The 23,975-nt window shown below is 36.1% G+C and overlaps 2 protein-coding genes across 2 annotated transcripts; both read left to right on the forward strand.

Annotated features, from left to right (window-relative positions):
- Positions 1-4,787: 4,787 nt before the first annotated feature.
- Spz (Spaetzle domain-containing protein) lies at positions 4,788-7,337 on the forward strand. The gene is made up of 6 exons (XM_076762794.1): positions 4,788-5,372; positions 5,894-5,975; positions 6,137-6,264; positions 6,691-6,750; positions 6,879-6,982; positions 7,130-7,337. The coding sequence occupies exons 1-6, from the start codon at positions 5,322-5,324 to the stop codon at positions 7,335-7,337; spliced, it is 633 nt and encodes a 210-aa protein (XP_076618909.1). The 5' UTR covers positions 4,788-5,321.
- A 1,679-nt stretch (positions 7,338-9,016) lies between these two features.
- On the forward strand, positions 9,017-19,356 carry LOC143340616 (uncharacterized). Its single transcript, XM_076762795.1, has 6 exons — positions 9,017-9,100; positions 12,436-13,170; positions 14,914-15,181; positions 15,501-15,602; positions 17,620-18,444; positions 19,114-19,356. Exons 1-5 carry the CDS (start codon positions 9,017-9,019, stop codon positions 18,423-18,425), a joined length of 1,995 nt encoding a protein of 664 aa, XP_076618910.1. The 3' UTR covers positions 18,426-18,444; positions 19,114-19,356.
- Positions 19,357-23,975: the final 4,619 nt, after the last annotated feature.

Genomic DNA, 23,975 nt, shown 5'->3' on the forward strand with positions numbered 1-23,975 from the left:
GTACGAATTAATCGACAGGAATAACGTATAATAATGGTAAGTTAATAAATATTTTGAAGGTGTTTACATTTATGGAGGGACTACTTTGTCATGCACTAATGAAGAACAAACTAGTAAAAGTAGATTTCAATTTAATCTTGATGCAAGCATATCACAGGATGAAGAACATCCATGTACAAACATGAATTATTTTAATGTTGAAGAGAATAAAGTGGAAAATGTAAATAGATACACTAAACATCCTGATCAAGTACAGAACCTTGTAGATTTTCAGGAAGTTTTAAGTGGCTCTGTACCAACAAAAGTTTCAGAATATTCATTTAATGCCATCAGGCACCCATCAGAAAGAAAAAGAAAATAGAACTGTGTTATAATGATGATACAGTTAATAGTGTAAATGATAAATTTTTACCAGGAAAAGGAATTATGCTAAACCGTCAAAGAGCTAAAAGAAATTGAAAGGAGGGTATATTAACATTACCACCAGATAAACATTATGATGTACAAGTTACTAAATTATATCTCCATCCAATAATACTTCCAAAGAGGAGAGATGAAATAAATACTACTTGCTTACCTAATGTAGATTAGTAATGTAGATAATGTTATTAGACCTGAAGATCAAAATATGACAGAAACACAGTCTTTTACTGGAAATAATCTTGTCACTGCACCCAAACTAACAAATAAGTCATCTATTAATTATTCTGTACGTGAAAAAAAGATCAATATGGGACAATTGAAAAAATCCATTTGGAAATGCTTAACTACAGATGATAACAAAGAACTTGCAAATGTACTAGCATTGAATGAAAATGTACAATAAAATGTTTGTGATAAAATGAATGACATAAAATACTTTAGTGAAATTTATAAAGAACTACCAAATATATTAAGAGAAGATAGTAGTAAGGAATTAAGTAATCCAATTGCCTTTCTGTCTTTATTACATTTAGCAAGTAAAAAGAACTTGAAAATAACTTCTTCACCTGATGCATCTGACCTTACTATAGAACAAGATTAAATATAACATTTGTAAACGTTTTGTACGAATGTGTTGTATTAATATAATATATAATATTACCTATAAAAATTAAATGTATTCTTCTTATGGTTAGAAAAGTTTATTATATTTTTTGACAATGTAATATTATTTTGTTATATAATAAATTATTTACATTTTACGTGCTTGGTTAGTTTTACCACAAACGAGGTATACGAGTAGACTTCACATCCAATGTATTTTTTAGGAGTTATGGTTGTTTGAAAATTGGACCATTTTCATGAGGTTTTTCTCACTTTACAGGATGAAGGAACAACTTTTTCAAATACGAGGTATACGAGCAGACCAAGTGGCTAGAAATGTTACCCTAAAATTTCATGCGTTTGTTTAAAAAATCACCAGTCGTATAATCAATAGGAATTGTTGAAACTTTTTTAGGTATGTAACGTCAAAGTAAATGTGAAAATAAATATAGAAGACAGCATAAATTATAGTAGTTGTTATAATAATTGGATAGAGGATGAAATGCCCTTTAAAACGAGCGTTCGAAAGAGTCGATAGCATTATTAGTTCCGGAGATATAGCAATTTTAGTTTGAAGTCAATGCGGTGGCTAGTTTCGGAGATGTAAGGGTTCGAAGTGTTTGTTTACTTTCTTACTACGGCCTTCTCAAGGTCGTTGACCGCACGTGCTCATAGTAAATAGTAAACACTACGTCACTCGGTCACTCGGTCAGTGGGTCAACATGCGAGAAGGAGGGCCGACGCGTTAGACGGAGACAGAGATAGTCGAATTAAAAAAATTACTTTTGATCGAAGAAGAAACAAACGAAAGTGCAACCAATGAAAGATGCACAACCAACAAAGAGAGTTGAAAGAATTTTCAAAAGAATTTGTCTTCAAATAAAAATAACCTGCCCAACATAATGGTTAACCAAACACCTGTCTAACTATAAATCTAAATTCGTTTATTATATCAAGAAACAATTCTAAATTCGCAGCCACTAGCTCGGTGTCACCCACGAAGAATAACTTTTCTATCGTGGGTGACACCGATTACCAGGTCTCACCACGAGGAGGTTGCTGCGAGTGGAGACCCGAAGGGAGATAGATGGAATCAAAGTTCCATCGATCTCCCTTTTACATTCTTACAAGCTATATTACTAAACTAGAGAGATAGAAGGAAGCAATATTCCTTCGATCTTCTAGTTTAGTTGTACCAAGTAATTATTTCGTTTAAAAAGGGGTGAAGCTAAATTATGGGAGACGCGACGCGACGCGATGCTGAACCGTACAGCAGATCTTCGGATCGAATCGACACTGCCCTTGGTAGATTGATTTCTATTTCTAGAAATTGATCTATCATTGACAGGCGACTAGATCTTTCGGACAAACTGGTCGGCCGATCACATGTTTCGTTCGACGAAACAGTGGTGATCGAAGCAAGAAACGAGAGAACGAGTCGAGAGAAGCTACTTGTTAAATAATTACTTGGCAATATTGGGAGACGCATATAATAGGGACTTAAAATTAACATCGAAGCTGAAGTCTAGTCAAATTGAAGCTAAAATTCGGACGTTAGAAGGAAACAAAGTTCCTTGGATGTTAGTTCTACCAAGCAATTATGTGATTAAAAAGAGGGATGAAGTTAAATCGTGGGATACGCGACGCGACGCGACGCGACGCTGAACCGTGCAGCGGATCCGAGGATCGAACCTACTGCCCTTGCTAACTCGATCTCAACAAGAAAACAGAGAACTGCAACCCCGAATCGAGGTCTCCATTTCTCCAACGCAACCCGCCGGGAGCCCGAAGGACCCGACTTAGGCTGTCTGACAAAGAGAGAGTACCTGAGACAGAGTCGACTTCCGCTGGAAGGTATGCGTTTCCGCAGAATACGGAAACTCCACACCTTCCAGCGAAGTGCCGTTTTCCCTCAATCAAGCTTACCAAGGGAAGGCGATTAGATCTTTCGGACCAGATACACGGCCGATCACATGTTTCAATCGATGAAACAGCGGTGACCGAAGCTAGGAACGAGGGAACGAGAAAACGAGAAGCTACTTATTGAATAATTGCTTGGTAAAACGCGAAAATATGTACAGTAAAGAAATCTTCGACGTTAATTTTAAGATTCGCGACGAAGCTTAAATCTAATCGACTTAGAATTAAATGTCCCTCGGTGGTTGTGGTGTTTTCCATCGATGTCCCTGCGAATAATCTGAAACTAAAATTGATACCCATATTAGTGACATACGAAAGGAAATTTATTAAACACCATGCAAACTAGACAAAGCGATGGAATAATTTGTCGTGCTGATGTACCGAAGAGTGAGAATCTATGAGATTTTCGATGTTAGACCTACCTAAGGAAATGTACAAAATTTACATGATAGAAACAAAGTATTCTACCTATACTTGTGTAACGAGAGATAACAATTCATGGAATAATGTCGAAGTAAAATAGCAAACGATTACAAAAATTATCTGAAGAACCATACCAACGAAGACGAACAGAAACAAAGATTGAACAGAATTGAAAATCCAACGACGAAATCGAAGAGTGAACATATCCAAGAATTAAACAAAATATCTCAGCGAAATAGAACAAGAATAAAAATCTTATTCTAATTATTGACATCAAAATTCATAAAACAATATGGAAACAAAAATGGTATATGATTCGACACAACCATGCCAATTCAAAAAATAAGACAGTAGTAGAAATAGAGGAAGAAAACATAGTAATCAGATGAAACCGGACAGTCAAACAACATTGAATTATCACCAAAGAAATAAAATAAGCTGGTCAATTCTGTAATAATAACATAAACAAGTAAAGTGAACTTACTACTTGTTGAGCATTAGTTACCATTACCAAGGAAGCACCAAAGGTCCAGCTGTAACATAAGAAACGATTCGTAATTTAGCAAAAGCGATGGACAGTTCCATAACGTTCAATTGGTATCAAACAACAAAATAGAAGTGGGGAGAGCAATTTTAAATAGTTCTTACCAGTGGTCATCACGGTCCGGCACTGGTCAGTAGTGGTCAGTAGTGGTCAGTAGTCGGATCTGCACTGGTCAGCACTGGTCAGTAGTGGTCAGTTCTGGTCAGCTCTGGTCAGTCCTGGTCAGTCCTGGTCACTCCTGGTCCCCAGTGGTCAGCACTCCACGAATGGCCTGACTTCGGCCCGCGAGACCCGAGTCCCCTGGATGCTCCAGGGGTACTGAAGAATTTGTCCAGCGGTAGTCTTCGAGTGGGGAAGTCGAAGAGTGGGGAGACAGTGTCAACGTGAAGAGTTAAGAACCGCTTGGTCTAGAGAACAACGCTATTTCGGTTGGTCCCAACTCTTGACCATTTCTAGATCTTCACTGGACCTTCGCTGACCTTGATGTCAACCTCACTGTTGACCACCAGTGACCATAGGTTAGTTATTGTTGATTATCGACCCATTAAAACCATTTTTAACATTTTGTTTCACTTTGGAAGAGTGTATCTCATGTTATAAGATACTCGTGGTACAGCATTCAAATAAAAATGAAAAATAAAAAGTAATTCGATTCTCTTTCTCCTATCATAAGTGAAGAAAAAAATCATCTATTAATATGTTTTTAATAATCCGCCTTCGTATTTAGCTGCACATGCACGGCCATTGAGATTAAAGTCTCTAAATACTTGTAATTTAAAATTATATAATATTTTTGTAACTGTATGTTCGAATTATCAAATTATTTATCACAAGTGCAAAGAAAATTTAATAATAGTGCAAACTAAATTATGAAAATTATATTAGATCATTCAAGATATCATATAATTCGGAATTATCGAAAGAGATCAAATTTAAACTAGGGGACTATGAAGAAAATGTCTAAGAAATGTAGGAGGAACGATTTCGAAGTAAACGAGGTAAGGATTAATCGAACAAAATCAATGAAAGAAATCGGAAAAACATTTAAAGCGATAGTAGTAAACGAATCGGCGTAATCTCATTTACCTCGTGGTCGTTGATATAAAGCTACGGAGACGAGATCAGTCGTCGAAAAGCCACGAAAGTGATTCTATAACTGTGTCTCTAGGAAATTAGTAAATCATATTGCCAAGTACGAACTTCGGATAAGTAGTCTAATTATTAAAGTAAACGAACTCGATCGTCAACGATTACTTCGAAAATAACAACGTGACTCAATAGTTTTTACAATAGTTTTTTTATGCACTTTACCTTTGATGTGAATGATTTTTCGCAATAAGCGAACAATAGTTAGTTAAAAAAGGAGTTAGTAATAAAAATTAAATTTGCATTGACCGCGATTGTGACGATGCCAAAGAAAAACACGAAAGGATTACTGGAAGGAGGAATGTTATTACTGGTGAGATAGTTGTTATAATTAATTTAAATCGAAACAAACTTTTCTACTCCGATTCGGTGTTGTTAATATTATGCGACGCGATTACGAAATTTTAAAAATCGCGTTGCGACGAAAAACGTTAAGTTAAGAATGTACGACGACCGACGAATAATAATAACGACTATGGTAGCTTTAAAATTATTGTATATACCTAATGAACCAAATATTATATATATTTAATAAACTAAGTATTCACGGAATTTAGAGATAAGATTAGACGTCGAGGTTTATCGTTCTGATTTCTATCTAAGTCATGTCATTTTCAATGGACTTATTAGTAAATGAAAATTTAAACATGAATGATGATGTTAAAAAACTGTACAGTGATGTAACTGTTCGTCGAATAACTGCATTTATAATTAAAATCTCGAATAAGAAAATCAAATTTTTTAGTATCTTCAATTATATGAGTATTATTATTTGGATATTCTAGGTACAGTTAATTATTTGATGGATTCTAATATTAGAATAAATCTTTGTAGTTGGTATTCGAAGTATATGGCCATCCTCAACAATCCAATACTATTTTGCAGTCGTTGAAGCCATCCGAGAGATTACGTCGAGGTACTGCTAAATTTGTTTTTACGAATATAGTATTGTTTATCAATAGAAATATATATCCCATTTCAGTTATAAAAATTGATTTCAGTACTTTCAATCAAATTAAATATTGTTTTAATAATAGTTTCACCGTACATTTTTCTCGCAAATAAAACACTTTTCAGACCTTGATAGAGTTCCGAGTTGCAAGAATAAGACTTTTTGCGAAGTTATCCCGTATTATCCAACAGAGCTAGTGAGAAATGCTTTGCAGAAAAATCCTCACCTTCGATTTTATATAAATCGCGACGAGGTTTGTTGTTTAATTTTTATACCGAAAAACTTCCTTTAAAGAATATTATCTAAAACATATCTTTTACCATCCGAATATAGAAGAAATTAACAACTCTATAATTATTTATCCGAAGCAAATTTAGTATTTTTTTCGTTTCCTTATATTTATATAAAATGCTAGAAATTTGACAAAAAACGTTATTTCCGGTAAACGTCATGTATTATCAGAATCATGCTCGCGTGAAGTATGCTAATAGAATTATAAAGCGTTACGAATAGTTAACTAGGCATAACTTGCAAAGTTGAGCACTATTTGAATTAATTTTTAACTCTGCTGTAATTTTTAATCACCTTAAGTATACTTCGCCACCTCTATTATTTTTGAAAGATGTAATACTTCTCAATAATAATTTTATATAATTCTGAGTTCGTGCTTGACGAACAGCTGGATGCATCTTCACGGCAGGAAGACGAGATAGAAGAAGAATCGCTTTGTGTGTCTACGGTAAGTTACTTTATATTGTGAGAAATATGTAGTTATTTACAATTAGGAATTTTTCAAGCTATCAATGTCTTGAATGGAATCACATAATTTTAATGCAAAGTTATACATTACATCCTTTATTGTTTTAGGAACAAATTGTGTTTCCTAAATCGGGCATAACTAAATCACACGAATGGAAGTATATTGTGAATCACGAAAACTTGACGCAAAGCGTACGCATCGAAACATGTTTGTAAGCATCATTATAGTATCTAATGTGCAACAAAGTATGTAATCTCATACGTAGTCATTTCCTTATGGATCATGTGCGCGTAGCGTGCGAACAATTACTTTCTTTATTAGTGTAAGTCAAGTTTAAATGAAACTTGTAATTTTCTAGGGAAGTAGACAAACCATGCAAAATGATCGAGGGCTTCGCGGAAGGCTATGTCACGAGATGCAGACAAAAATATATTTATCGTCAACTTGTGGCAGTGTCGGCGGATGGTTCGATAAATCGTGAATCGTTTCGATTTCCAGTCAGCTGTTGCTGTCACATTGAATTTCAAGGCGACAAATTCTTAAAGGCTTACCACTCTAACTATTAACGGAAATATCGAATTATGTGTTATTAAATGTAAATGATTATTAATTGTACGCGACACATATACTACTGCTAACATATTTGGAGTACCATATAATATGTATTTGTGTATATATTTTGTCGGAATAGTAATTTCTCGTTATGTCTTACGTAAGAGAAACGATAACAGAAATGAATAGCAGGATACGGTATAATAGCAAAATTAAACATGAGGGTAATCAGGAAACGAGCATCGAATTCGTGAGAACGTATTATACGTGGAGTACGTTGTACAGTTCGGTGTAATCACCTTGCCAGCTCATAGAACATAAATATGACTTTCATGTTGAACAACGTAAGAGTATCCATTCATTGTGGATAGTTAGAGCTGGATTTAAATAATAGTAGAATTCGTTGGACTTGCTCGCTTTCTACTCGGTACATAGGGGAATATAAAATTTCTACATTTTAACGAGTATATTATACTAAAGAAGAATTTTAAACTTCGTACTACACCGTTTATTATTATTCTTGCTTATCAGAGATCAACAATTATTTGTAAAAATTCTAAAAAGATCTTCCACATAAATCTTGGAGAGATTTGCGATACTTTTGGGCGTTGATGTCGGACAATATTGTCTAGTTTCTATTTGAACGTCAATGTCAGTATATCATTCGTGTCTTCGTTCATTATGTCATTAAGGGAAAATATGAAAACGATGGAGCTGCTCGATGAGAATCAAGCAAAACCAGCTGTTCGTTATTCCGTAGGATGTGTCTGCATTTCACTGGGTCGCTTTCATTAGCGTGCTTCGACTTAAGAACTTGGCTAAAAAGACGGTGCCCCTTTGTTCTTTTCTCTCTTCTTCACGGGGAAGTGTATTTTAGTACATATAATGCGGACTGCACGTGAACGCGTTGCATCGCGAATTTTAGTCGCGTTGTGCCTACTTATAACTGGGAGTGCAATCGAAGAAAGCAAGCCGACAACACGATTGGCACTTGTACAAGACATGTGTCGAACTCGATGAAATATTAGGTCATTCGGAAATTTTAAACACACCTACGTCAACAATTCATAGACCTTTAGATAAAATGGAGATGACAAACTCGAAGTACAGGTTCCATATCAGTTTACTTAAGCGAGTGTTCTACTGTAAAACAAATATTTTTGTGCTGGTTTTCTCTGTTTTTCATGAAATGAAAGTACAACACGTAGAAAATATTCTGCTTCTTTTATTGGTACTAAAAACAAACGAACATTCTGTATTAAAACCTTTTATTCTTCCAACGTTTTGACCATTTGGTGTGGATCTACTCCTGGAAACACGGGAATACTACAATTACATTACGTATGATAATTACAAGTAATTTTATACTCTCAATGTTTTTTCCTTAAATATTTTCGTATCGTTTGTGAAGTATTTAAATAATTATTAAAGAAGAGAAGTCGATCTAATAAGAGATAATTCATTATTGATGTTTCCAATATCTAGTTTGAGAAATAAGTTAATAAAAGTCAGAATATTATCGTTTTTATTATCGTGAATATTCAGTAGCGATATTCCATTAAAATGGTAATAACCAGAATAGCTGAATTTAGTTTTCTAACCGTGGGGATGCAAAACGAGAGAAGGCTAGTAGGAAATTTGGACCAATTTTAATTCCTCGAAGTTTAGAAACGAAGGATTTTGGAAATGAACAATGACGAGGTGGGCAACGTTCACTCACGACACTAAAAAGGTGGGAGTCGGTATAAAGAGAGGAAATACTCGATGGCGATGGCCAGTGAGTTCAGTGAGAGTGCCGTGATCCTTTTACCGATCTACCGTGAAAGTCAACCATGAAGGTACGCGTCCCAAGATCATTGTGCGCAGAAATTACTCACGGTTCACGTGTGAAGTGCCAATTTACCCGAAATTTTATCCATCGAGCACGGAATAGACGACTTTCAAATTGCCTCTTTGTTGCTTCCCCTTGCCCGACAAGGTCACAATTTCTTTACAACGCAAGAATCGATAGAGATTTAGCTTTTGATACTTTCTGTGGTCCGTTTCATACGGTCTCATCGAGATCTGATCACTCACGTGAAAGTAAAACGCGTTTATAATCCCTCGTAGGCGCGACAATGGAGAAATTCGCGCTTTGGTTCTCCTTGATCTTTGCTAAGGATCACTGTCGCTAACGAGCTATAAATTATACTCCCTTCATAATAGTAGTGGTTAAAATTGCGCCATTTATAGTTTTTAATTCTCAAGATCATCCCTTTCTTCTATAGCTTTGTAATTTTCTCTAATTTTTTATATAATTTTTCTGGCAATGGACTTTTGCTATTTCTAAATAATATGAAAATATGTATGTGTCACGAGGAGATAGTCTCTCGAGTAGATCTTTATTAAAATATTCTGTGTTACGTATTATTAATTTCGACATGGGACATCGTTTATCTTTGAGCTGTCTCCTACGAAAGTCGATTTGCAAATACGAACGGAGCGCATCCTCGTTCTTTCATAATTTCATCGATGAAATATACGGCAATTTCCGTGAAAGTCGATATTAATTTGAATAAATTTAAATGAAGCGAGATTCAAAAGGTCCAACGAGCGCGTTAAACGGCAAAGAAAGTTGAGTCGGCGATGAAAGTCATCAATTTGGACCAATCCGGAAGTGATCTTCGCGATCCGGCCGTTCTTTGGACGAAACGATAGTATACCTTTCTTTTGAAAGGATCAGGCGGTTTCTGCTCGGGGTGATGTTTCTACTGTTTTTTAGAAATCGTGGCGAGCGTACAGGTTTCAATGCTTCGTGTAGGAGAGTATGGTAACTGGGTCGAACGTTGACTCTATCAAGTCCAAGACCAAGGACGCTTTGATCACTTTCGTCTGGCTGAGGAAACTCCCTTTTCGCGAACCGATTAACCCAAAAACGCGGAAATTAAAAAACTCAGGTGGATTCGTGCGCTGGTGTAAAAGGGGGCTCTAATTCTCAATGCAATAGACAGCAAAATGTTCATGATTATCTGCATTGGAATGTGTTATAAATTTCCTTATTTATTTCCCTTGGAATCGAATGGAATAATTCGAGATTAATTATTTATCTCGTATTTACGAAGAAACAATTAAAAGCAAATCGATCGTAGAGAATTTTCACTTAAATGTGATTAAATACAGTACAGGAGGAGGACAAATGTATTTTCCTTTTGCAATTAAACAGGTTTCTTGCGTGAATATTCAGATTTCTATTTAACATCTGAAGTGATTGTATAGAGCAGTGATGCACAACCTTTTCAGTTATCGAGCCAGGTAAGAGAAAACAAAATAATGTCAAATTCATCCAAAATGTATATATTCGAAGGTTTCTTAAGGCAGTCGGTTTTCTATTGAAACAGTGGTTCATAGACACAAACTATTCTGACCTTATTAAGATTGCAGTAAATTGCATAACAGATATTCAATACTCTTTCAATTAGTTCCTGGTTTTGTTTTTATTTCTAATCGAAAACCTCGTCCACCTAAATGTAAATACTACTGGACGTACTAAAAAAAAAATAAATTTTACAGTTACCTTGAGTTTTGTTCTTTTTGAGCAGATTTTTGAATTTGTCTTTAAGATTATTTGGCGGACGAGAGAAACTTTATGCAAGGATTATGCACCACTGGTACAGAGGAACAGGTCTGAATTATTTGCACTTTCAGTGTACAGACGAAGAAGAACCAGTTTCTGCAATATAAAAGTAAACGAACGAGAAATTTTTCGAATAATTGGAATTTCTCAAGATATCTGGTTTTATTCACAACACACAGTTTTAATTGAATCAACTAATCTGTTCTACATATCGAGGCTAGATTTAAAAATAACTCTAGATTCACTTTTTTAAAATATATTTAACACACGTTCACGATGGTGTTTAAAGTAAATTCTTCCTTTTTTAAATATTTCTTTAAATCGAACAAATTTCTACTAAAAACCCAAACGCAAGATAACGATACCTTGCAAGATTCGCAATGTGCACGAAGAAATCTCAAACGCACTGTAATTTCGTTTAATAATTTCATTTATAAAAGGTAATTATCGGCGACTTTCGACGTAAGAATGTTTCACATCGTTTTGACCGCCGGTCGTCGTCAATTTCTTCTTTTCCTTTTCTTTTGATAGGACTCGTGAAACCAGCAATTTTCTGTCAAGATCACAGTTTGTTGCGGTCACACACACGAACGTCTTCTAAAGCGGAACCCTACGCCTCGCGTCCTCGTGTTACTTTCTCCAAGAATCGCTCCACTTGCTGCACTCATGTTCCTACGCTTTATGCTCGAACGATTTATAAATTCACGGATATGTCGCAACATTTTGTCGTCGCTAATTTGTCTATGCGCAAATACCGTGGGTTGTTCGTCGTGCAATTACGCTGCATAAAATTCTCTTCGGAACGGTGAAATTACCGCGGAAACGCACTAAACTATCGAGCTTGTTTCGATAATAACTTAACGAGTTTCTAAAGAAAACTATCAAGTTTCAAACGACAGCTCGAATCAAGTCTAGAATCGCGAATCAATTATTCGTTACATTCATCGAACTATCGTTAAACTTTTCTTTAATTTCTTCTGAGAATATTTCTTCTTTGCTTTAATTTGAAGACATATTTCGTGTATGCGGGATGATTAAAATAACAGACAAATCATTTATCTTGGCGAGGTGTCTTGGAACGATAAAAATGGTTATCTTATCTTACTAATATTCGTTTAACGCGTACGATAGAGCCATCAATTTATCGCATTTAGCAAACTGAATGCGAATGTTTTCGCATATATATAAATTTTTCTATATTAATCCAGTAAAACTAGAATAAATGATTCACATGACCCAAGAAAGTATCAAACACTACGCTCCATTTTCGATGACCCCCATACAGTAATAACGTATTCGCGACCGAGACTTCCGGTCAGAAATCGGAAAATTCAACGTCCCGTATCCCTCGAATAAATTCGAAACCGTTGAAACGATGACTTAAACACTCCCAAATTTCACCTGGTCTACCCGGCACGTAAATTTCAACGAGATCCCTGACCGCGAAAGTGATCGATTTAACGTGGAACGACTCTGACCGGCATATCGATACGTTTCAGTTGCCTCAACTGTTTGCGCTCGGCTGCTGCTCGATCATCGTGGTCCTGTCAGAGAGCACGGAATCGGGCCAGCAAGAGCTGCTGGCACGGGCATCGGCGCAATTGGAACGACTGGCGCCGTACAGGAGGTCCTCGCCGTCGGTTCAAGGGTCGTCCGACGAGCAGTGGCAATTTCTCGAGAGCGCGGCAAAGGATCCCGGGACGGTGCTCGACGAGCGACAAATGGCCTTCGAGATCTATCAGATCTTGCCCGAGAACATGCAGAAGGACATCGCGAGGCGGATGGGCGGAGATCAGGCGGTGATCGAGCTGCTCGCGAACCCCAAGTACATGGCGCTGATGCAAGAGAGGCGAAAGAGATCCGGTAATAAGGGAGCTTACGGGGTGAAACGCGACGGATACGGATACGAGGGATACGAGAGGCCACCTGACGAGGGACAACCGCCCGAAGAATACGGAGGATACGGACCGGAAGAGCATCCTGGCGGCGAGTATCCACCCTATGGTGGCTACCCGCAGTCGTCGGGATCCGATTCCGGAGGGATTATAAAGGGATCTGGGAGCTTGATAGGCGGGATAGCCAAAGGTATAATCGGCGGTATCGTCAGTGCATCGGGCAGTGCATCGAAAGGTTCGTCCTCGATCTCAGCTTCGAGTGCTTCGGACGCGAGTTCCTCATCGAGCTCGGCTTCTTCGGGTAACCAGAACAAGCCAGAATATGGACAAGTTTATTCGGTAACTATGTAATTTTGAGCAAGCTTCAGCAAGCTACTTTACGTGCGACAACAGCGGGCTCGATCGGAGCGCACGATTCGATTTGATTTCTAGAAATAGGTCAGTGTTTCTCAAACTGCGACCCGCGGACCACAGGTTCGCGAAATAAAAGAAATTTTTATGGAGCTTTAACGATGGAACCAAACCTAAGATTATTATTATTACAAAGTTTATTTGACTTTTTGTTTGCAGCGTGATAGTTTTGCTTGAATTCGAGTAACAAGGATTTTGTAATATGATTTAATAAAAAAATAATTTATTATTGCGTAGTATTAAATGAATCCAAAGATTGTGCACACGAGTAAAACGATGTATGAGAAATTTCAAATAAAACATATAAGAATAAAGAAAAATACTAAACTAAAAGCTTTCCTTTGTAGAGGGGGTCCGCGGGACAACGAAGTTTGAGAAAAACTGTAACAAGTAGCGAGAGATTTTTGACATTTTTCTGGCGAAAGGCGTTGTTCTATACTGGGAACTTCTTGTTGCATGGGAGCAGATAAAAGCTAGTGTTATCAAAAAATTTCGAATGTATTAATTTAACACGTTAGCGAAAGTCAGACCGCGTGAAAACGAACGACCATCGGGAATGCTGGTGCCGTTTTAAAATAAGATCGGTATTTTCATCTTTAGAAAATTTTACGCAACATTCTGCGAGAGAAAGTCATTTCGTGGAAACGAAAAGTAACATAATATTATATTTTAACGCGTATGTTAGAAACGTTTTATGCCATCCGGGTGTCGAAACGTGAATTGGATATCATTAGAGCATTGCGATTAAATTTTTTTCAGAAATGTCAGAAGTTCCCGCGATTAACGTATAGACACGACAATTTCAGTATTATCTATACGAACTCACGAAATTAAATTGGACGACACCTATTTTACTTTTAGTAGAAAAAAATGATTAGAATAGAGTAGCGTATGTAGGATCGTAGTACAAATGATATATATATATATATATACACATGTATATATCAATATTAACCGCACGAAAGAAAACCATTATGTGGGTCATCGAGGTTGCAATTAAGGAGGGAAATCTTAGCTGGTTCTCGTCACGGAGTGCCCCTCTATTTAAACGTTTTTGCAGTAAGGATTTCACAATTGACAAAAAAAATAAATAATAAAAAAAAGAAGTCAACGACGGTGTCGCTTTGTGCGACGAAATCATTTTCCAGTAAGATCCAGTCAAAGTAGTTCAGTGGTATAAATTTTCCGAACGACCGTAACATAATGTTGCGATTATCCAGTTCACTAATACGTGACCGTATGGAAATTTATAATTTCATTCGTGCAATCACGATACCGGAGTCATTTAACATCGAGTGAAACAGGTTGATCGTGATATAACTTTATGATGGTTCGAACCTGTTGCTGTCTGAACCTTGTTTAACGCAAAACAACGATAATAAAAAAAATAATACCGAATAAGATGGCTAAAGTTTTCGTTTGTGTTACGCTTTCAATGGTAATTGATCGAAATTTTGCACGAGCGCCGCTATGTATTGACTAAAAATCCAGCTACGTAACAAAAGGAGACACAAATGGCACATAATTACATCTAAGATATAAGTATTCTTTATATTATAATAATTAATGCTGTATGGAGCAATTCATAATATTCAATAAAGTATAGATTAAAATCGCATTTCGATTGATTTGCACGCGCGTGTTTTGGTTAATTGAATTTTTCTATGATAGTACGGCGATAAGGCGTTCGACGTTTGGGACTTCAAAAAGGCGATCGTTAGCACATTAATGCAAGCGGTAAAAGCCATAAGTGGCGGTGTGATTGCTTTGAAAGGTCAGCTTATCAAAGGAAGTGGTTACCTTGTTTCCTCGAAAGGCAAAATGATTGCTACAACGGGGGATGCAATCACGTCTTTGGGACGTAATATCGCGAAGAATGCTGCATACCCTCCGCAACCTCCGCATCCTGGTTATGGTTACGGTCCTCCTCCGGAAGGTGGTAAGTTTCTAAAATTATGAATGCAAGATATATTCTTTCATTTCGATAATCTCTCTTTGGTAGTAAGAATGTGAACAACAAAGTATATTGCAATTACCAAAGGACGATTATTTCATAAATTCGTGTCAATCCTTACGAGAACATACAGTCTTACAGCTTCAATAAATATCTAAAACACCCTGTGTATCGAAAACAAGAAATAAGATGTACCTTTATCGTTTCAAATATTCTGTATTATTCTGAAAAATTTACTCACGTCGGAATATCACTGTATTTACTGTCTAAGCATTACCAAACTAATATTGCAATGAAACGATAGGTCACCACGAATCCTACGATGGACCACCGCCCGGTGTCGAGGATTACAACGAGCCAAGCGACGAGTATCATGGAAACTCAAATTACGAATCGTCCTCAGATGGTAAGACTTTCTATCATTACAACGCGTGCTTACAGCCACGTACTGTCGCTAATACCCTCCATCTGCACACGCCTAAAGGCTTAATACGTAGGAATTAAACTCACAGTGTCCATTACGTCGTTAACGCGATATGCACGGAAAAATAAATACAGCCCTTGATCCGAGCGTGTATACCGGACCGGTGTCTGGAAATGAAAAAAAAATATTCGGTGAGAGACGTAGTAGAATCATGGAGGAGCCTGTTGCACGTTTTGAAATAAAGAAAGTAAGAGCGGTGTTCGCTTTCAAACCAGATTCTAATCTCTGGAACTTTCCTCTGTGTGAAGCGATCGAGTGAAGTCCGGACAGTTGACTCGATATTCCATAAACGCATCTTGAACTCTGCGTCGATCGTTTGTATTTGGTGCTTTGAACTTCGTTCCTTCCTGCCTGTGCGAACATTTTCTCGAACGATTATTCCGATGATTACGTCTCTGAATTATACCTTTCGAGTATGAATGCGTTATTATTCTTTGTGTGCATTTACTCTCTTCCGTGAGATTCTCTCACCATTCTTGAAATTCGGGGTACGTTTTAATCCACTTTCGCTCTTTCGCGACCTTATAGATCGCGAATTTTTATGTAAGAAGCGCAGGTTTTGTAGGTATTAGTCATATTTTGCACACAAATTTCCATCAAATATTGGTCATATTGGAAAGAAATTTTCACTATAAACTATTTTGTGTTTATATAATTATTTACTGAACTTTCTCCAAATCAATTCTTCGTCCAGTTTAAAGACCTCTCTATAAAATATTCTATTCTTTCTTCTATTACTCGTGATGTATGTACATACTTAAATGTATACTGTAGGTTGCATGGCAACATGGTTGCATTAAATGCATATTTGTATGTTACAAGGCGTTTGATAGTTGATGTATTATTAAATGTATCAGTGTACGTATAGTGGTAGTTAGTGGTTACCTTTTTCTGTAAACAATGCAAGAAAGTAATAGGAACTTTAGAAACTAGAACTTTTTCCCGTCTTTTGTCTCAGTCTCGTACTAATGCAATCGCTTTCTAACCGGAACGACAAACAATAAGATAGTAAACATATTAATTTTTCGTTTTCTAAATTTCGGTTGAGATAATACGGGCGTATAAAAATTAGAAATGTTAGAATGGAAGGAAAGTATTATAAGTACCCTTTCACTGAACAAAATAAAAATACTTTGCTAGCTAACTTCCGCTTTAATTGGATACGCATTACTTTACCTTCATGGTGTATTTCCACACATTATGTTATTAGACTCTTATTGGCAAAAGGAAATGATAAACATCAATAGAAAGAGATTTTCATTGTTTAATATAAAATTTACATAGCATTGAACGAGTTTTAACAAGGTGATTGCAGTGGAATATTTGAATCTATTATCCAATTGTCAGTACACGTTTTCTACTGCATTCTAACAATGTTTCCCTAAAATAATCTTAGACCATCGTAATTTCATGCTTCAGAAATTACTTTGTACATTCCAACGTTTTATACGAGTTAACGTTTTGACCTAAATTGAAAGCTCTTTTCAAGATTATTTGATTCTTATTAATCTCTCAGAAGAAAATACTGAAAAGTGTTTTCGACTTAAGCTGGAAAGTTGACTGAAATAAAACGTTAGATATTGCTGTGGAAAGTAAAAAATACTACATTATTCCAAGCAAAAAAATAGAACGAAATTTCATTTAGTTTGTATGTCATCATTATGGTTACAAAACACCATACAGTAGCTCGTTTACATTGTCGCTCAAACGTCTTAGGACAGCAATAATCACATAATAGGGTACAGAAATCAATAAAAAAGAAATTTAAATAACTTTTATTTATTTTTAATCTGTCCTAAGACTTTCAAGTGACGATGTATATTATAGTTCCTGTTTTGCACGAATTCGTATTAGTCAAACACTAGTAGATGCATAATTATTTAACGATAATTAGTAAACGATAACGTTCAGACCCGACTGACAGACGTCACGTTTACAGTTGATGAACACGCGGGCCTCCTGATCGTGAAACAGACGAAACCGAACGATCATGATGACCATTCCACGGACTTGGACTCTCAAAAACCTGCCCTGACGCACCTGGAGGACAATTACAATGGCCCGCCGCCAGGATTGGACGACAAACACGTTAAACACACCTTGGTGGGAAACATAGATATCTATGAAAAGCCTAACAATGAAAACGACATTACGGAGACCCATCATCATCCACACGATCATCCGCCATCAAGCTACGACGTCCCGACTCATCATCACACGGTGGATGATCACAAAGCGATACACGACTATCCGGTTTATCCTCCTCTGGCTTCCGGTTTGCCACTGAATCTCCATGGCCCGTTAACGATTCAGCAGAGCCTCGAATATCCACCGATACACATTCAGTACAAGTTTCCTGGTAAAGGAAGCTTCAAATTGCCTCATACAGACAATTCTATGAACGATCTGTCCGTGTACTCGAGCTTCTCGATCGACGTAGAACCCGATATGAATACATTCAAACTATCCACGGCAAATCACGGACCTGGCCACGAGCTGCCAAAACTGCCACCGCATCCAAATTTCCACGGCTTTCCGCCGAACCCCTTTCCTGGTGCTCCGTTGCAAGGACCTTTGAAGATACCCCTGTTGAATCCGTATTTACCGCCCCATTGGCCAAGTCAAGGATTGCTTCAACCGATTGCTGGTTTCGATGCACACGGTGCCTATCGAAGGAGGAACACTGCCCACAGAAGGAGATCTGTAAACGACGTTGCACAGCGTATGAGACGACACCGAGTATAATTTAAATTACTGACCGCAGGTAATTGAAACCGTTGTCGATACAGGATTGCTAAATCGTCACTATTTATGGTCGATGTTAGGAATTTTGTTGAAATTAGAGGGGGTTTAAGTTATCGTGTTGATGGTTTCGAATTTGTTTAAGACATTGAGGATGTTTAAGTTTGCGGTGTTTGACAATTTAAGCTAAAACAGACTAACAGATTAATTTTTATTCTTGAAACTATCAACTGTATTGATAGGGCTCGAAGCCTGTAAAGATGTTTCCTCTTGGTTCTTTGATCAGGATCAATGGATTTGATTAGAGCGAGCCCAGGAAGAACATCAACATAAATTCAGCAATTGCGAATAGAAACTGCGATCAAAGTCTGCGACGAACCAAAACTGCGACTGCCCACTAATATACAACGAAAGTTCATCGACAAATTACGTTGGAGAAATCCGTCACAGACAAAACTGCGCGTTAATGGGTGAAAACCGTTAGTTTATCCGTGGATTTGATAAAAACGGTGGACTTTCGTTCCGATGAAAGTTTTATTATATTAAATTCGTTGTCCTACAGACTCGAATGAAGTTAAACAGCTCTCGCAAAATTTCTTAGTATTATTCTTTTTTAGGATTCATGTAAATGTATATTTTTGTTTCGTCCAAGTATGTGTAACTTACTCTGTGTTCGTATCGTTTGTTGCAGTGGTCTATTCTTATGCGTTCTACCCCTCCGTGAGTGGATTCAGAAAGTACAACGGACACTGAATTTGTATCAGAAACGGAGATTGCAGGTAACCACAGGGGAACGTGAGGGAAGTGTCATTTTGCTGCGTTAAATTTGCAGAATTTTCCGCGAGGATGACTAAAAACGAGCTTATGTGCGAGACAACGATACATGTACTGAGTAGTTGAAGAGATTGCCCCTGAAAGAATTTTTCGATAATGTTATTTTGCTATTATTTTGCACGAACTAATGATTAGTTTACGTTAAATATTATTACTATGAAAACGCATTGTATCACCAAGAGTCAATCTTTATAACTATACAGGGTGTTCGGCCACCTCTGGGAGAAATTTTAATAGAGGATTCTAGAGGCCAAAATAAGACGAAAATCAAGAATATCAATTTGTTGATGGAGGCTTCGTTAAAAAGTTATTAACAACTAAATTCAAAAATTTCAAATCGTTCTGGAAAAATTATTTTCGGTTGCGGGGGTCAATTACAATTATTTTTGGTCATTAGACATATCGTCGAAATCCTACCCACTTTTTAGAAAAAAATTCGAGGTGTGAAATTTTTCGACGAAAAAAAAAATTTTTAAATCGTTTTGGAAAAATTATTTTTAGTTACAGGGGTCAATTACAAGCATTTTTGGTCAACAGACATACCCCCGAAATCCTACTCAGTTTCGAGAAAAAAATTCCTTACCGAACATACAATTTCTGGCCAGAAATGTCTGCCTGAATTTTCATGCGAATCTTTAAAACGTCATAACTCCAGAACGGATTGGACGATTTTAACGTTTAAAAAAGCAAACTACGCGTATTTTGATGGAGAATATGTAAAAATCGCAAAAATATTCGAAAAGTTGGTCCTTGACCCCGCAAAATGAGAAAAACCTCATAAAAATGGTCCAATTTTCAAACAGCCATAACTCCTACAATTATGAATATATTTCAATGAAACTTTTTTCTGAAGTAGAGCTCATGGGTACCTACAAAAAAGTATTAGCCAACTTTTCTGTAGGGCGTCAAATAAAATTACTAAAAATGAAAAAGGAATTTTTAAGGAAAATCGACAGGGGTAGGTGCCGAAATTTTTCGACGAAAAAAAAAATTTTTAATTAATTCTAAAAAAATTATTTTCGGTTGCGGGGGTCAATTACAATCATTTTTGGTGAATGAACATACCTTCGAAATCTTGCGCATTTTCGAGAAAAAAATTCAGAACGGTCGGAACTTTAAACGTTAATAACTGTTTAACAAAGCCTTCATCAACAAATTGGTATTCTTAATTTTTGTCTTATTTTGGCCTCTAGAATCCTCTATTAAAATTTTTCCCAGAGGTGGCCGAACACCCTGTATACAATAGGTGAAAACGTGTGCGTGTGCGAATTGTGTTTTCGGCGTTTACCTAGTCGACAAAAGAAGACCGCAAGATTTCACAGTTGAATCCGTTATTCACGGATATACCTTCTTGGAGTTATTCACGAAAAGAAAGCGGTTCGAAATGCAAACGTCCGATGAACGGTGGACAATTACGAGTTGATGTACGAGTCAAGATAGTGTAGAAAATATCTATTGTATTTGCGTTTCCTTTGTGATAAATGCTGTATACTATTTTTACTTAACTTGTATTGTAAGTTATTACTGTTGTGCTTGGGTTGTTATCAACAATTGAAAAGAAAATAGAATACTGATTGCCAATCGTCACAGTCTACGGTAAATGTTGCGCGTGGGATATGTAAATCGTCCATTATGTACATAAAAAGAAATTAATTTTTACCATATGTCGACGTCGATCTTTTTTAAAACAAAACAAGCCATAAAAATAAGAATAGCTATTTTATTCTGCTCTCTTTTCTAATCTTAGAATTCGTCATTGTAGATTTTACAATATTTATAATTTTAAAAACGGATTAACGTTAATAAACAAATTTCATATTATTATTTGTTTCCAAGATTATAAATAAAGGGTATAGCCGAATAAGGGGGTCAAATGTGCCCCCAAACCGAATTGAACGAACGATGGGTCATTCGATAGCTTATCCAAAAAAAACCATGTGTGCAAATTTTTAACTTGAAATCTCGACCGTGGGGGTAGTAATGGGGTGAAAACGAAAATCATGTTTTTGAACAATTTCTCTTAACCTATTGAGTAAAAAAATGTAAAAAAATTCAGAGACACTTCGGGTACTGGGATACATATTTTGGGAGATTTTCAGATTTTTTGATCGAAGAACCAGGTAGTAAAAAATAAAAAACCGCAAAAAATGCCGAAAAATGCCAATTACGTATCGAAGGAGGCCCGGAACTACTTTTATACTTTTACAGTAAACACGTATTGCTATTACTATTATTCTCAATTTTTTTCAGATTTTTCATTTTGGTGCGCCGCAGTGAAAAAAAATAAAAACCAATTTTTTCCTCATTTTCTGCGTATTAGAGTAACTTACACGTTGAATTTTTATGCATTCTTCAATATGCGAGTGTTTTGTATACTGTTTAATGTTTCTACACTAAGCAAAATTACATAACAATTGAAAGAAATAAAATAAACCAACCGTTGAGCGCAACATATCCTAAAAAATCAACGATATTTTCAACAGGGTCGTTGGCGCAGCGTTAGAGTGTCCGACTGTGGAACCGCTGGTAGTTTTTTTACCGTAGGTTCGAGTCTCTCTTTGGGACTTAGAATTTTTTTTTATTCGTTATTTTTTTTCCCAAATTCTAACTATATAACAATGGTTTATATTTATTTATAAATATTCTAAAGGCATTTTACAAATATTTTAACCTGAAATATGTATAAATATAATTTTGGAGCGATTTTTGCGTAGGATGATTTTCTTATCTCCACATCATTTAAAAATAACTTCAAAAAAATTAAGGATACATATTGTTAAACTATAGCAATATTTAATATACTGTTAAAATCCAAAGTGATTTGAGAATTCGGTTTATGACACAGTTTTCTGGTACATTGTAGTTATTAGGAATCGTTTTTTTCGTAAGATTATTTTTCGTTATTAGTCACTCTTTAGCAAGTTACTCTGTAGCAAACATTCATATTTATCAAAGAAAGAGAAAAAAAAGGAAAGATCTGCTTGATCGAAGGGGGAGAAGAAGTAATAGTAAGTCAGTATAGAATCTTCTGTTCTAATCCATTCACAATAGTCAAAGGTAAGAGATTTGAAAACTAACATTTCACATTAAGTTCAGTTTAAGAGATGTTAAACAATAATCGTGGTTGACAAAAAAAATAAGGACGCAAAGACGCTCCAAAATTATATTTATATATATTTCAGGTTAAAATATTTGTAAAATGCCTTTAGAATATTTATAAATAAATATAAATCATTGTTATATAGTCAGAATTTGAAAAAAAATACTAAGTCCCAAAGAGAGACTCGAACCTACGGTAAAAAAACTACCAGCGGTTCCACAGTCGGACACTCTAACGCTGCGCCAACGACCCTGTTGAAAATATCGTTGATTTTTTAGGATATGTTGCGCTCAACGGTTGGTTTATTTTATTTCTTTCAATTGTTATGTAATTTTGCTTAGTGTAGAAACATTAAACAGTGTACAAAACACTCGCATATTGAAGAATGCATAAAAATTCAACGTGTAAGTTACTCTAATACGCAGAAAATGAGGAAAAAATCGGTTTTTATTTTTTTTCACTGCGGCGCACCAAAATGAAAAATCTGAAAAAAATTGAGAATAATAGTAATAGCAATACGTGTTTACTGTAAAAGTATAAAAGTAGTTCCGGGCCTCCTTCAATACGTAATTGGCATTTTTCGGCATTTTTTGCGGTTTTTTATTTTTTACTACCTGGTTCTTCGATCAAAAAATCTGAAAATCTCCCAAAATATGTATTCCAGTACCCGAAGTGTCTCTGAATTTTTTTACATTTTTTTACTCAATAGGTTAAGAGAAATTGTTCAAAAACATGATTTTCGTTTTCACCCCATTACTACCCCCACGGTCGAGATTTCAAGTTAAAAATTTGCACACATGGTTTTTTTTGGATAAGCTATCGAATGACCCATCGTTCGTTCAATTCGGTTTGGGGGCACATTTGACCCCCTTATTCGGCTATACCCTTTGTTTGTTTATCGTTACTATGACCTTTTATTTACTATTTCAGCGAAGTTACTTGATAAACGGCTAAACGAATTTGTTGTTCTGTTACATGCTGATTTAAATTTAATTGTGTTTAGAATCCAACGGCCTTTTGGTCCAATATATGGTACAATATGGTATTTTATTTTGATATTTTAAATGTTTCAAGATTATGTAGAGTGAAATCGATTGATCTCGTGGTGGTCTTTGGATACATACCTCGTTGTTATTTCTGCCAACATAAATGTCGATCATTACGCGAATGCGAAGTACAATAAACGACATCCACGAAATAAATCGTTCGGAGCAACGTCCTACCTTGATCTCCTTCCATCAAGTATCACAGAGGGTACAATGAACTTTAAAACCTAAATGACACCAGTTCTTTCCACGCACGCATCCAAAAGGTAACTGCAATATTTTCTAAACGGACAAATATTAACCAATAATAAATTATAATTAATCGTTTACGATTATAATTTTTAACATAAATATTCTGAAAATTCATTACCTATTAAATTCCGCCATAAAGTAATAAAAATTCCATTTTATAAGAACGAAGTTGACATTCTAATCCCAACGCGTCCACCCACGATGCAAGTATCGTCGTTATACTGTGTCTCCTTCGAAACGGTTTTCCATGTCGGTTTGAGTGACAAAAGAAAATTGATATGTTAGTATAAATGAGAAGACGATGAAAAGGAGATTGAATAA

This window comes from Colletes latitarsis, chromosome 3, assembly GCF_051014445.1.
Source record: "Colletes latitarsis isolate SP2378_abdomen chromosome 3, iyColLati1, whole genome shotgun sequence".
NCBI classification, from domain to species: Eukaryota; Metazoa; Arthropoda; class Insecta; order Hymenoptera; family Colletidae; genus Colletes; species Colletes latitarsis.

Coding starts and splice junctions, on each gene's coding strand:
- Spz (XM_076762794.1), top strand. CDS start 5,322: ATGCCAAAGAAAAACACGAAAGGATTACTGGAAGGAGGAATGTTATTA. Junction 6,751..6,878: donor AATCGCTTTGTGTGTCTACG/GTAAGTTACTTT, acceptor TTATTGTTTTAG/GAACAAATTGTGTTTCCTAA. Junction 6,983..7,129: donor GTACGCATCGAAACATGTTT/GTAAGCATCATT, acceptor GTAATTTTCTAG/GGAAGTAGACAAACCATGCA.
- LOC143340616 (XM_076762795.1), top strand. CDS start 9,017: ATGACGAGGTGGGCAACGTTCACTCACGACACTAAAAAGGTGGGAGTC. Junction 13,171..14,913: donor AATATGGACAAGTTTATTCG/GTAACTATGTAA, acceptor TTTCTATGATAG/TACGGCGATAAGGCGTTCGA. Junction 15,182..15,500: donor CGGTCCTCCTCCGGAAGGTG/GTAAGTTTCTAA, acceptor ATGAAACGATAG/GTCACCACGAATCCTACGAT.